The sequence below is a fragment of the Prionailurus viverrinus genome, chromosome A3, assembly GCF_022837055.1.
Source record: "Prionailurus viverrinus isolate Anna chromosome A3, UM_Priviv_1.0, whole genome shotgun sequence".
In the NCBI taxonomy this organism is placed as follows: Eukaryota; Metazoa; Chordata; class Mammalia; order Carnivora; family Felidae; genus Prionailurus; species Prionailurus viverrinus.
In genome coordinates this window covers 113,948,849-113,962,681 of record NC_062563.1, presented here as the reverse complement: position 1 = coordinate 113,962,681, position 13,833 = coordinate 113,948,849, and the positions used below count along the sequence as shown (strand labels likewise).

The 13,833-nt window shown below is 39.4% G+C and overlaps 1 protein-coding gene across 8 annotated transcripts in view; it reads left to right on the top strand.

The window, feature by feature from the left end:
- Window positions 1-13,833, top strand: part of LTBP1 (latent transforming growth factor beta binding protein 1) — a 410,698-nt gene that overhangs the window by 326,000 nt on the left and 70,865 nt on the right. For all 8 annotated transcript variants that reach the window (XM_047852622.1, XM_047852625.1, XM_047852623.1 and 5 more), the window contains 2 exons: window positions 2,156-2,278; window positions 7,906-8,031. In XM_047852622.1, the coding sequence (XP_047708578.1) occupies window positions 2,156-2,278; window positions 7,906-8,031 (249 nt within the window). The remainder of the gene's footprint in view (window positions 1-2,155; window positions 2,279-7,905; window positions 8,032-13,833) is intronic.

Below are 13,833 nucleotides of genomic sequence, written 5' to 3'. Positions count from 1 at the left end.
ACACAGAAAAAGGGCACAAGGAAATTTTTAGGGTGATGGAAATGCCTACACCTTTTTTTTTTTCCTATGGCTGGTCCAGTTGATTCATTTAATGCATATTTTAAGGCAAAGATTCATAGTAGACTAGCATTTATCCCCATTTGGCACAGTCATTATTGAAAATAAATCAGAGATTTGGGGCTTATAAGTTATTTTCATAGAATTTATATCTAAAATCCTGTTCTCAATTAGAAATCTTTTAGAAATCTTGATTTCGCAAGGGTCAGTTCGCTGGTGAACAAAATATTCTGTGGCGTATTCACATTTCACGGGGACACTTATGCCTGCATACGCTCTTACCTGTCTCGTGCATAATTTTCTTTTAGCATCTCTTCCATGGCAGTTTAACACCCAAGACATTAGATTAATTATGAATGGAAATTTTAAGGTCAGACTGGCAAAAGAGTCAAAGGGAAATGTCACAAGCCTTATGTAACTACAGAATAGCGTTCTTACAGAGATCTCTCACAGTTCCTTAAAAAATGATTGCATTTTGCAATGATAGAAGAATCCAACAGTGATCCCAGCAGATGTAAACCGATACAGAAATGCCTGTACCTTGATTCCGACCGTGGTCACAAGAATGTATCTACATTTGTCAAAAGTCATCGAACTGGATTCTTAAAATTAGATGCACGTATTGTATATAAGTTATACGTCAGTGAAGTCGGAAAAACACACTAAAGAAGAAGTGATAACCCACTTCAGTTGTGACAAAGTCACATTGGCTGGGTTTTATTTTTAGGATCAGGATTCAGAAACATTTTGATCTAGGGGAAGCATAAAACAAGTATAACTTGTTTTCCTTTTGGTGGAATAAAATTATAAGCTGCTTTCTTATTTCTCTTTTATTTGACTCACGAATGGTACAGGAGCCAGTTAGTTAAGTGGATTGGGTTCTATGAGGAAAATTTAAGCTGGTGTGCCAGCATTTTGAATGAGACAGCGAGGGAGGTTGAGACTACAGCGGTCTCCATGTTCACTTCTTCCTGGAACTTCTCATGCATTTTCACAGCAATCATAATTATTTGCAAGAAATGCCATCCTATGCCAGAATTCTGAGAAAACAAAGACGTTTTTGTTCCTCAGCTTTCTGCAGTGCTAATAATTGAAATCCTGCACAGACAACAGAAGAGGGAGTCATGGACTGTGTTAGGGATAATGAGCTCTGACTGGAAGTAAATGTGGTAATAAACAGCCCTCTTGAAAGATCTGCCCAGCATTCATGCCATGAGGGGGGTCATTAATTGTCTCACACGCTCACAGTCAGAACTCATTATTGGTAACGTAAACCATGTTTAGTTGCACATATGCTATAAATACATACATTTAAAGAATCCAGTCAACCTCAAACCTATTGGTGATAGCTGCTGAGTAAGTGGCTTCAGTGAAGCTTTTGATCTTGCTGATTCCCTTTCCCTCCAAAATCTCCTCTTCTTCCCCTCCTCCACTTTCCACCCTGCTGTCCAGGCCTCAAGTAAATCCCTTCTGTTAGGCAAAGCCACCTTTGTTTTTTTATGATACCTCTTCTCTAAATCCATGTGACACGTGAAGTTGGTACCATTCTTTTGACAAGTGATTGACAAGATATATTTTGACAACTCTTAGCTTAAATTTTTTTGAACTTATAAAACAATGTGATATTTCGTGTTCATTTTGATTAATATAATTTGGGTTTCTTTGAACAATCATTTCTCTTTGTGAGCATGAATCATGCCAAATACTTTCAAATTTTTCTTGTAATGCATAATACAGGATCTTGTATAAATAGATGCTCAAGATATTCTTAATACGTATTTGAAGAATCTTTTTTATTCCCTATTATCACCAAGAATGTAAACAAGTAAATTGTTTAGTACAGAGTTTTGACTTTTCCTCTTGCAAATTTCATTTGATGTTGAAACTTTAATTTACGTATTGTTCAAAGCCAAAATCTTTTCAAAATACTTCATTTCAAAAAACTCTGATAGTTAGAAATCTTTCCTCCATTAAAAATCATGTATTGTGTGAAATGTAAAACAATGTTCATTTATGTGATTTTTATGTGTAAGGGTAATGTTTAGTTTTTTTAAATATAGTTTATTCCACCTTTAAAATTATTTTAATTGACTTACAGATATCAATGAATGCTTGGAGGACAAGAGTGTTTGCCAGGGAGGAGACTGCATTAACACCGAAGGGTCCTATGATTGTACGTGTCCAGATGGATTCCAGCTAAATGACAATAAAGGATGTCAAGGTATTTCTCTGTTTTTTAAGTCCTAATTTACATAGTTGTTCAGTTCTGTGATGATTTCTGAATATAGTCTGTGGCTTTACCCATTTGTATATAAATGAGCTGTGCCAGTTAATGGTATTAAAATATCTTTCTTGGGTCTGCATCAAGTATGAGAAGTTCTCACTTTGCACTGCACCATGGTAACCGAAACTCCTGCCTTTTGGAACTGTGTGCCAGCTTTGCAAGCTGTCGTGGCAGCTGAGGTCACCTGTACTTTGCTGTTCCTTCCACGGGCCAATCTTGGTGCTATATTATAAAGACTGGCTTTTTTATGTCCTTCGTGGGTGTATTTCATTTTGTCTCATTGCTGGTATTTATCTGTCCTTGTCTTGATCCCTGTTTTATCCTGTATCCAGCTTTTCCTCTTCCTAAAAAACCTCATTAATAATTTGGTCAAAAGTATAAAGGTATAGAAGATAGGATTTCCTATTTCTTCAAAGGGCTATCACAGTTCATCTCCCAAACAAAGGTGTAGAGGAAACAAGGTACTAATAAGAACACAGCACCAATCACAAGAGCTTTAATCAAACACCTACTATGTGCCGATTACTGTAGGTACCTCAGGGATTTTTAGAGAATTGAACAGGCAGCTTTTTTAAATATCCATTTGGTGCATGAGTAACTGAGGATCAGAGAAGTTAATTAACATGCTCCTCCCTAATAAGTAGTAGAGCTGAGATTCGAATCCAAGATCTTTTTCTACTGTTTTGCTCTACATTGCCCTACCGATTATTACTTCATTTATAGCCAAAATAAAGAAGATTGTGAGATTCAGTGTTTTCCCCCCAGTATAGCACACTGAGTTACCAGTAATGCTGCGACTAAAAAATCAGGTTATCTAAACACCACCCCCCCAAGTTTTCCTTTACATTAGTCTTCATAAATCCATGCCTGTTGTTTCCATTGAAGGCTCTCATTTATATTTACCTTTATACGGATTCATTTCTGCTACTTGGATAAATTTTTTTTTTAATCATTGTCTCCCCTCCATTACTATCCCAAAGTACATATAAGTAAAGGATTGTTAGAGTTCCTCTTTATCTACTGCTACTGGACATGAGTGACTTTCTTATTGTAGATTGTCATCAATTGTGTCTCCTTTCACATGCCCCAGATGTATAGTACTTGACAGGGTAGATGGTCTGTACTCTCTACGATGTTGTACTGAAATATTACTCTACCCTATGTCCGTACCATTACCCACACACCCAGCTGTGTGTCACTGAAATACAAAAGACATGAGCCCTGGCCTCAAGATCTTTTAAAATTAATTTACTTACTGATCCCAAGATTTAACTATACTGTGATACCCTCTATTTGTTTGCCATCTTGATGTAGTAAGGTGAATTTAAAGTGTTTAGTATTTCCAATGCAGAAATTACATGTGCTTGGGTTTAATACAATAGAGAAGAAATATTTGAATTATAAAATTATGTGTGAATATTTCCATTTTGGGACTTTTGCATCTTAAAATGGATCTTGGCTTATATAAAAATGCCAAGAGATGCCCCCTAAAAAACAACTGTATCCTGTTTTTATTATAGACATTTGGGTTTAAAAGTAATACTTTCTTTTCTAACTTCTTGTTCTTTTCTAATTCCTTTCCCCCACAATGTTTTGACCTGCTAGAGGCAAACCAAGCCTTGTGTAAGTGGATAGTGATTTCATATTGCAGATTTCATAAACTTCTAGAGTCAAATCATAAGGAAGTAATTTAGTCATATGATTTATTAATTGCACTACTGTCTTCTCTCAGTACATTAAATTTGTGATTTGATATCAACTCAAATATGTCACTCCTCCAAACATGTTTTATGAACTCTAAATCATTATTAAATTGACTTCATGCTCTGTCACATTGGTGATTCTTGTTTTCCAGAATAAATTACAATGTGTGCTTGAAAAACTTAAATCCAAACAAATGAAAAATATTCCTGAAACGGGTTTTAGTAATGTTTAAAGAATATTATCTATGAATTTGCTACATCACCCACCTTCTCTGATTAGAGGCTGTTTACAACGGCATGTACTAAATGGCATGTCTTAAATCCTCTCCTTTGGCTGTGTCAGCGGAGACAGCCTGGTGATCTTTCACTCTGCCTGAAGTCACTGGTCTACTTCTGTCTAGTCTCATGGCTAGTCACATTCTGTACATGGGCGTAGATTTCAGAGTTTGTTTTAATGCTGACAATGTAATTGATGCCAGTGCTAATAACCATAGGACATATTTGAATGACCATGTGTGATAGACGTAAGCTTTAAACTTTACCTAACAATCTGAAGATAGTTCCATGTTCAGTAAGGCATTTTCAGTTGGAAGTGTAATAGTCTCTTCCCCCAGCAAAATTAATGCTGAGATACAGACAGCATGGAAATTCCATGTTAATAGTCTGTGTAAGAATGTGACAGCGTACATTTGAGATTCAGAACACACTTCAGTTTCGCGTTTTGACTTACACATGCCAAACTGTGAATTTCTGTGGAATCTCGGACCCATGAAAGAAACCCAACTTAAATATAGTCTGGCTTTCAGCTGAGTTACTAGCAGCATAGTTTAGAAATGCCTCAATAAGTACAACCCAAATTGAATGCATATGTTTCTCTAGTTCCAGATACTCATGTTGTTCTTTTTTAGCGGTTTCCTGGAAAAAAGTCTGGGAATTCGTCTTCAGTTCCTGTCATCAAACTTTTTAGACAATTATTTGTTAATCAGTGACTTCTCTTGAAGCAAGAACTTTATGCACATTATTCCCTGTGCAGAGTTGCAAGCTGGCAGCGTTTAAAGGGCCAACATTGAGGCATAGGATAAAATAAGCCTATGGATAACCTTTTGGGTTTCACCAGATGGATATGGACCTTGGGCTTGACCCCTAGGCCAGGGGAACTTTATTGAACCTTGTTGCCCAGATAGAAGTAACTCAGGGCAGCAGATTGGGAAGAAAGAATGCAACTAAAAGCCCAGAGAAGGTCAGAGTTAAAAAGAGGTGACCAATGTAAGGTATTACCAGTAAGTAGAGACCAATCATAGAAGGTATCAGAGATTTTATAAAAGAAGTGAAGAATTTCACAGAGTGAAGTCACATTGAGAAATAGTCGAATAGAAAATGATTCATTGCTCTTCCTTGAAATATTTTTAAATTAGTGCCAATAACAAAAATGGGGGAGTATTGTTAAGAAAACATGAGTAATTCCTGCTTGGTTTCTTATTTTGATTCAGTGGTGGTTAGGCCAGCTAGTGCGAATTACATGGTGGATGGAATGGTGAAGAGTTAAGGATTAATTCAGAGAAGTGAATAAATCAGTGATACTGCCAGCATTTCTGTCACACAATGAGATGAGCAGGTAAAAGGAAGACCACCTGCATTCTGAATGCATAGAAAGGGATGACTTTCTGGAGGAGAACTGTAGGGTTGATGGTTTGGCATGTTCTAGAAGTCACTAGGAAGGGCTTATAATCCATACCTTTCCCATGTGCCTATTAAGCTTGGCAGTTATTCGTGTTGGCTCCTGCCCCCCATTACACGGTGAGCTTCAAAATGGCAAGTGCCCCAGCCTGTTCAGCCTTCTCATAGAAAGCATTCAGTAAGTGAGGGGCGCCTGGGTGGCTCAGTTGGTTAAGTGTCCGACTTTGGCTCAGGTCGTGATCTTGCGATTCATGGGTTCAAGCCCCGTGTCGGGCTCTGGGCTGACAGCTCAGAGCCTGGAGCCTGCTTTGGATTCTGTCTCTCTCTCTCTCTCTGCCCCTCACCCATTCTTGCTCTGTCTCTCTCAATCTCTTCCTCAAAGATAAATAAACATTAAATTTTTTTTTTAAAAAAGCATTCAGTAAGTGTTTTTAATTGAATTAGAGATGGACTTCTAGAAAGATGTATCAAGGGCCTCTTTACCAAGAGGTAAAGGAGGGTTTAGGAGACTCCAGGAAGGTAGGGCAAAAGCCTTACTAGGGTTCCTGCCTGCAAGGTGCCAAGAACCTGTGATAGTTTTCATGGCCCCAGTTAACTAAGAATTCCTCAACCAATCATGGTTTAATTAGAGAATGAACATCACTGAAATTTTGTGGTGGGCAAATATTCGTAATACACTATGAATGTGCTGTAGTAGGAGTTAGGGACTCCGTTCAACTATGCAGTTCTCTTCAAGGGGCAATCGTAATAAGAGACACAGCTGAGTAAAACAACGATTAAAACAAGTGCAAATAGGTAGTTGCCTGTGTCAGTACCAGTGTGATTAGGTGAACCATTCTCCAGGATTGCTGATGTGGTCAGTGTGAGCACTGCTATCCAAAATGATTAGGACTAGTTTGATGAACATTTCACTTTCATGTACTATCAGTGTTTAGGAGTGAATCATGACCCTGGCCATGAGGAGCATAATCATTCTTCATTCAGGACAAGCAGAGTATAAGATGGCCAACACAAGTTTACAGCATTATTTGTTCATGAGTCTTAATAATCATAGCTAGTGGGGCACCTGGGTGACTCATCTGGCTAAGTGTCTGACTCTTGATTTCAGCTAAGGTCATGATCTTGTAGTTCGTGAGATGGAGCCCCACATCAGGGATTCTCTCTCTTTTACTCTCTGTCCCTCCCCTGCTCATGCTTGCGCTCTCTCTCTCTCTCTCTCTCTCTCTCTCTCTCAAAATAAATAAATAAACATTATAAAAAAATAATCATAGCTACCACTTTTTGGCCCTTAGCTGTATGTTAGGCTCTGTACTAGGCATTTGATCCTCATTCCCTAATTGCATCATCACAAAGCTGTGCAGGTAATGAACACTTCCCTGGTCTGAAAGGTCTTCTTTTTCTTGTATTTTTATTTCTTTTATCCATTTTCAACCAAATATAGATTGGAGCCTATTTCATTTATATATTCGGCAGACATATGTAAAGTGCCACTTGGAGCCAAACACTGTCAATAAGATGTGTCCATCTGTGCCCTCAAGTTCACATCGGGGCGCCTGGGTGGCTCAGTTGGTTAACCATCCAGCTTGGCTTGGATCATGATCAGGTTCTCTGCTGTCAGCATGGAGCCCACTTGGGATCCTCTGTCTCTCCTTCTCTCTGTCCCTCCCCGACTCGCACGTGCGCATTCTCTCTCAAAAATAAAAACTTAAAAAAAAAGTTCACATCGTAGGAGAGGATGGGGTGGAGGTGGCATGCTTGGTGTTAGAACAGATTTGTGTGCGTGGAAATGGAGGAGGGCGAGGGGAACACAGCATGCTCACTGATAAAGACTATTTCTCAGAGAAATTTTTTGTTAGAATGTTTGTAAGCCTCCAACAGGTCTTAAAATTAAATGGGGGCAGGGGGGGAACATGGGGGGGCCTCCAGGTTGAAACTATGAAAGCGAAAATACTCTTTGTGTAGATTAAAAATGGTTGAACATTGGCTTATTCATGTGATTTGACCTAAATAGTTTCTCTCTTAAAACAATCCAATTTGTGGTCTGGTATATATACAGACAGGATAGTTGTGCCACAAAATAAGTGTCTGACCCTTTTGTGATGGATTTGCTTACTGTATGTCTGCTATCATATGAAACCAAAGGAAAAATTTTTTTCACGTATTTGGAACTCTTTTCAATTCCAGATATTAATGAATGTGAACAGCCTGGACTCTGTGATCCTCATGGAGAGTGTCTAAACACAGATGGTTCTTTTCACTGTGTCTGCGAACAGGGTTTCTCAATTTCAGCAGATGGCCGTACATGTGAAGGTAAGACAAACCATAAGGGGTCATGCAATTAATTCATGTTAAAGCAGAGAGGAGATTGCTTTCTATTTAAGCAGGCAAAGACTGGAGGACACCAAGAGATACTCATAATTGAAGGCCTCAAAGTATGTATGTGTAAAGGTGACTCCTGTCTGCAGTCATGGCTTGGGGATTGCTAGGGTTCACAAGTAGGATGACCTAAGGTTATGCTGGTGAAAATACTCACAGATGATTCCTTTCTGGTACTGAATTAATTGGTTGAAATCTGCAGGACATGATGATTTTAGGTACACCTGGAGGAGACATCAAGCAACCTCCCTGATGGAAATCCGTCCTCTGCCAGTTTTGATTAGGGGTCATATCGATCATCCTCATCGTTGTAAACATGTCTTGCATGATTTTTCTACCACTGTTAACAGAGATTTTCCAGGTATTTCTCTAACATCCTTAGCTCTCAGGCAGTTTTCTTTTCCATGGGTATTTATTATCGCCTTTAAAGTTAATTGCGGTATAAGACATTGAGATAACCATGTTGGCTCCCTGTTTGCCACCTCTGTGTGTTTGCAGGGATCCAGCACTGTTCTTATTCATAAGATATGTGTTCTTCATGATTTATTATAGTTTGATACATTGAGGAATAATTCATCTGAACCTTTTTCAAAGTAAACACAGGAGATTCCCATAATCGTAATTTCAGTCTGTCTCTTTGAGCATCTAGGTAATCAAAACCCAGCTGAAGTTTTAAAGAAGTAAATTACAAAGGTTCTGTGCTGGGCTCATGATAGTACCGAAATTCTTTGCCCTAAAAAAAAAACAAAAAACAGCGCAACAGGAAGTGCCTGCTCTCCTTGCTGGTACCACAGTGGAGTCATGCCGAGGAACAGCGACCAGGGTCATCTGAAACTAATTATTATATTGGGAAGAATAAACTGATCTTATAAAAAGCAGGAGATTGTTGAAATTGCTCTCCTGCTGAGTAGACAAAACACTGATGCCAGATTTGGCTTCAAGCAAAAGAGAGATAGTGCGGGGTGCGGTTTGAGCAAGCAGATTTTGAGGGTTTTGGAAGCCATCAAAAGTTGGGAAATGGAGAAAAACATCATTAAAGGTGGCCATGAGAGGTTTGCAAGGAAATCCATGCTGGAGTGATTTGAGCTTTACATTAATTTTATATTTCGACCTTAGGACGAGAGTTCTTAAGAAATATACCACATGAACACATAATTGTTCTGCAGATACCACAGCGTTCCCTGGCTGAGGGTCCAGGGTGCTAGCCCATCTGAGTCACTGATGACACCCGACGCATGTTTTCCTGCATTCCAGAAAGGTGCAGGCTTGATGCTTCCGATGCTACCCTCGCTGAACAGTGTCCAAGTTATAACCGCCGATGATCGTGCCCTGCAAAAACTACATTCAGAGAACAGCACAGGTCACTTCACATGCTCGCTAGTCAAAGTTATTGTTCCAGAAGAATATACCAAAGCAAATACGTTCACATCCACTCTGTCTTTTGTAGTTGGTGATTTCCTTTTAATTCTGTGTCTTTTTAAATACTGATTTCTGCAACTCAAGAGTTATATAATCACTCTAATGTGCTTGCAGTTCTAATTTTGTTAGGCATTTACTTGGCAAAGACTTGAATTGTAAAATGTGTTTTTAGAAAACCTCTAGTACTTTGTAAATTACTATACTTTAGTATACTTTCTTTGACCCTTGGTCCATATTTTTTTTACTCCAGAAGCTGGACAATTTTATAAGTAATAAAATAGGTAATTTAGAATACGGTGCTGATATATGGCAGTGTAACTAAAAATCTACCTAATTAGTAGGCATGTTATTCTCTTTCTAGAAGAAGCTTTACAAAGCTTTCATTTTTTATGGGCTTACTCCACTACATTAAACTAGTCCAGATTTTCTTTTGTTGGACTTCGCCTGAAACTTGTGGCAGTGGCAGTCTGTCCTGATTCTACCCCTGGCTGTCGTGTAGGGTGAAGCCAGCCCATGTGATCAAGGGTTTAGCTGTGGAACTGATGTACATAGGACTTGAGCGAACAGTGAGAAGTGGCTGGTTCTCTTCATGCCAATCCACCAACTCATTTCTGAGCTTCTGGTTTAAGCAGCTGAAGCCTTGGGGACACAGGGCTGGTGTCCCCTGTTCTGAACTGGGCTGACTGAACCCCGTGAACTGAGGGAAGGAGGGCCCTTCCCCGATTTCCTGTGGCTTAGGAGAGATGTTGGTGTCTGGTCACAGTTACTGAACCACAGTGAAGAGGCATACTCTGTCAGCATAAACTGTCTCAAGTTATCAATTAGCATGGCAGATAGTATAGAAATAAAAACAGCATCACTGGATCCTTCCGTTCCCTTGTGTACGTGGTGTTCTGGGAACATGTACCTGATAGAGGAAGGAGGAACACCTTGATTCTCCTACATGGCATGAAGAACAACAGTGTTTTTTGAAATTCAACTGGAGTGGAGTGGGAAGTATGTGGTGAGCTGTTAATTCATGTAGTCATTTGCTCAGAGTTAGAGAGCCTGTCTTGTGCCAGGCACTGTTAGTGTTCCCATTGTAACTGTTCTGAGGGCAAAACCCATAGTTCTTGTCCACTTGGAACCTAGGTTCCAGGAGGAGAATCTGGGATAAGTAAGTAAATAATATATACCAGAAAATTATGTTTTTGTCTTTAAACAATATAGCATAGTTAGGCTTTGTGGATATAAATAAGTACAGGTTGCCACATGCTGTAAATATCATAAGGGTCGTTTTTCTCCTTTCCCGTGCATGGATGTCAGAGAAGTTCAGACTTCCTCCTCTTTCCTTTGCTTTCTTCTTGGAACTGTGGTTCATCTCCTCCCGCCACCACCTGTACATCCTCTGGCCCGAGTGTTTATCTTGTGTAGGAAAGCAAAGAAAACTTTTTACCTCTTTCACTGAGTTCACTGTTCTGTATCCCAATTTATCCTATTCATATTTTTTTTTAAATCACAATTCTTTTGCTCCTTTAGCTTTTTTTCCTTTTGTTGTTGTCATTGTAGAGTTTTAACTCATGAAAAATATTTCCCATCCCATTTATAAACTGACCCGGAGTTTGGTTTCATTATTGTCACCAGAATGTATGTGAGTGGGCAAATTGGGACCCTTGGGACGGTCAGATTCCTAAGTGTCACACACCTGTCCCCTGACCCCTGTGGAGAAGCATCCCTTGGCTTCTTTGCATCACAGCATTCAAGGCTCTCTTTCCACGCTGCTCTTGGCCAGGGGCCACAGTGCTGTCCCCATTGGGCTTCCAGGTTGAATGAGAGTTTATACAACAAGTAGAGTTGGGGAGATCAGACATGTCTAGACCTCACTGTGCTTTCCAGCCTGTTTACACCTTAGAATGGTCACACTGGCCTAGTGGGGACCTTGAAGGATCCCAGCAATACAGCACCAGTGGCTTGCAGAACCTGGTTAGTCATGGCTAATTAGGCCTCCAAACCACAACCAAAATCACTCCCTGTCTTTTAGAAGGTATCCCCATTCATTCATTCATTCATTCATTCATTCATTCGACAAATATTCAGTGAATACTACATACCAGCCACTGTTCTGGATACTGGGGCCACATCGGTGAACACCAAAAATTCCTACTTGCTTGCAGGCAGTTAACTAATAAGTAAACTACATAATAGGCTAGAAGGAGATAAACCCTGTGAGAAAACCAAGTAGAAGAGGGCATGAGAGATCTGAGGCCTGGAGCAAGGAATGGAAAGCTGGAACCATACTAACTGGGGAGGTCTGACTTGACCATTTTGCCTTAGAGAAATAATAAAATGTTGTGTCTGGGTAACAAATGAAACCATATTAAGTGCCTTTTTCACACTGCCCATCTACCTGCTACTAATAGCCTATCAGTAAATAAAAGGGCATGGGATTGTCTGCTGAGGGCCTTTATTCTGTTGCCAACATCAATTCTGTTGTGTAGACTGGGGAGTAGAAATCAGCGAACATCACCAAGAGCAAACCCTAATGTAAACTGTGGACTTGGATTGATAATGATGTGTCATTGTGTGTTCACCAACCATAACAAATGTTCAGGGATGTTGATAGTGAGGGCACCTGGGTGAGAGGACAGGGGGTGGAGGGGGTAAGTGGGAATATGGGAACTTTCTGTGCAATTTAATTGTGTATCTAAAGCTGCTCTTGAAAATAACCTCTGGGGGCACCTGGGTGTCTCAGTCGGTTGTGTCCAACTTTGGCTCAGGTCATGATCTCGCAGTTTGCGAGTTCGAACCCCGCGTCGGGCTTTGTGCTGACAGCTCAGAGCCTGGAGCCTGCTTCACATTCTGTGTCTCCCTCTCTCTGCCCCTCCCCCACTCATCCTCTGTCTCTCTGTCTCTCTCTCTCTCTCTCTCTCTCTCTCTCTGTCAAAAATTAAATAAACATTAAAAAATATTTAAGTGAAAATAACCTCTGATCTTGAAAGTCAGGCCATTTCTAGAATGACCTGTTTTTCATCAGAAAGGAAAAAATCAAAACCCTTAATATGAATTCTGTATTCTCCCATATTTTCCTCCCCCGGATAGTTATTGCTTTTCAAAATAATACCTCAGACAGAATATGTAATCAGAAGCTTCTCTCCCACTTTCAAAATAATTCCAAAACTGATCCAAATTCGAGAACTCTAAGGATTGGAAAGGGACTTCTTAAAACATGGAGCCTGAGCTCTGAATCCCAGAGTATTCAAAGAATCCAGTCCTGTTGTTCAGCAGCTCTAGAGATTCTAATCCTGTAAGTTTTTAGAGTATCTTCTACAAACCACTTCTTGCTAATTCACTCATTTGAAAGGAAGACGTAACCAAAGGCAAGTGGTGGGGATGGCTAGCTTCTTGAACTTTACTGAGACTGGTGGTATCAGAAAAACTAAAAGAAAAAGTGCTTCAGTTGGAAGAGCATGTTTCTCTTGATCTTGTCGTCATGAGTTTGAGTCCCACGCTGGGTATAGAAATTACCAAAAAAAAATTTTTTTTAAAGTGAGAAAGAAAGCCTGAAAGAAGTTAGGTTCAAATTTTAGGCTAATTTTGTGTTCATTGGAGCCAGAAAATATGGTAAAGGCTTGCCAAATCAAAGCAATAAAAGGTAATCAGGAGCAAGCATGGTTTTGTTTGTAGACTTTTAGGTACATTTTCTATGAACAGTATAGAAGGAAAGTATAAAATCATTGTTGACAGTATGCCACGCAATTGGTGACTTTGTGGCGTGGAGATAGAACTTTGTATCTGTCACCAAGGAGAAACTATATTTTTTAAATGATTTAGCCAAGTAAGACATTGAAGTGCCCTATCACAATAATATATTACATCTGGCCACTTGGCCCAAAGATTTTTAGGGTTGTTGGGGTTTTTTTTTGTTTTGTTTTGTTTTTTGTTTTTTGTTTTTTTAGTAGCTTTATGGTCAGAAACTGAAAAATCTAGTGAGAATACAACCTGAGTGTTTCTTTTCTAAACAAAGGGAATTTAGGTTAACAATACGATCCTTTTTCTCCCATATATAAAAAAAGGAAAGGGATCATACAACATTCCAGGTGAAGAAGGGAAGTGGCTTCCTGCTGTAAAGGCTCCTGTTCCTCACGCTCACTCCTCCTGTGAATGTACTTCTGCAGAAGTGAGTGAAAATGGATGTTTAAATCATTAGGGAGAGAGCTGAGGAAATTTTGCTGGAATAAGCTGCTTTTGGATCTGGAATACATATTTTCCATGCATTGCTTGATTGTCTTCCGTATATCAACATTTTTATAAAGAAATTCATAATAGTAGCACAGAAAT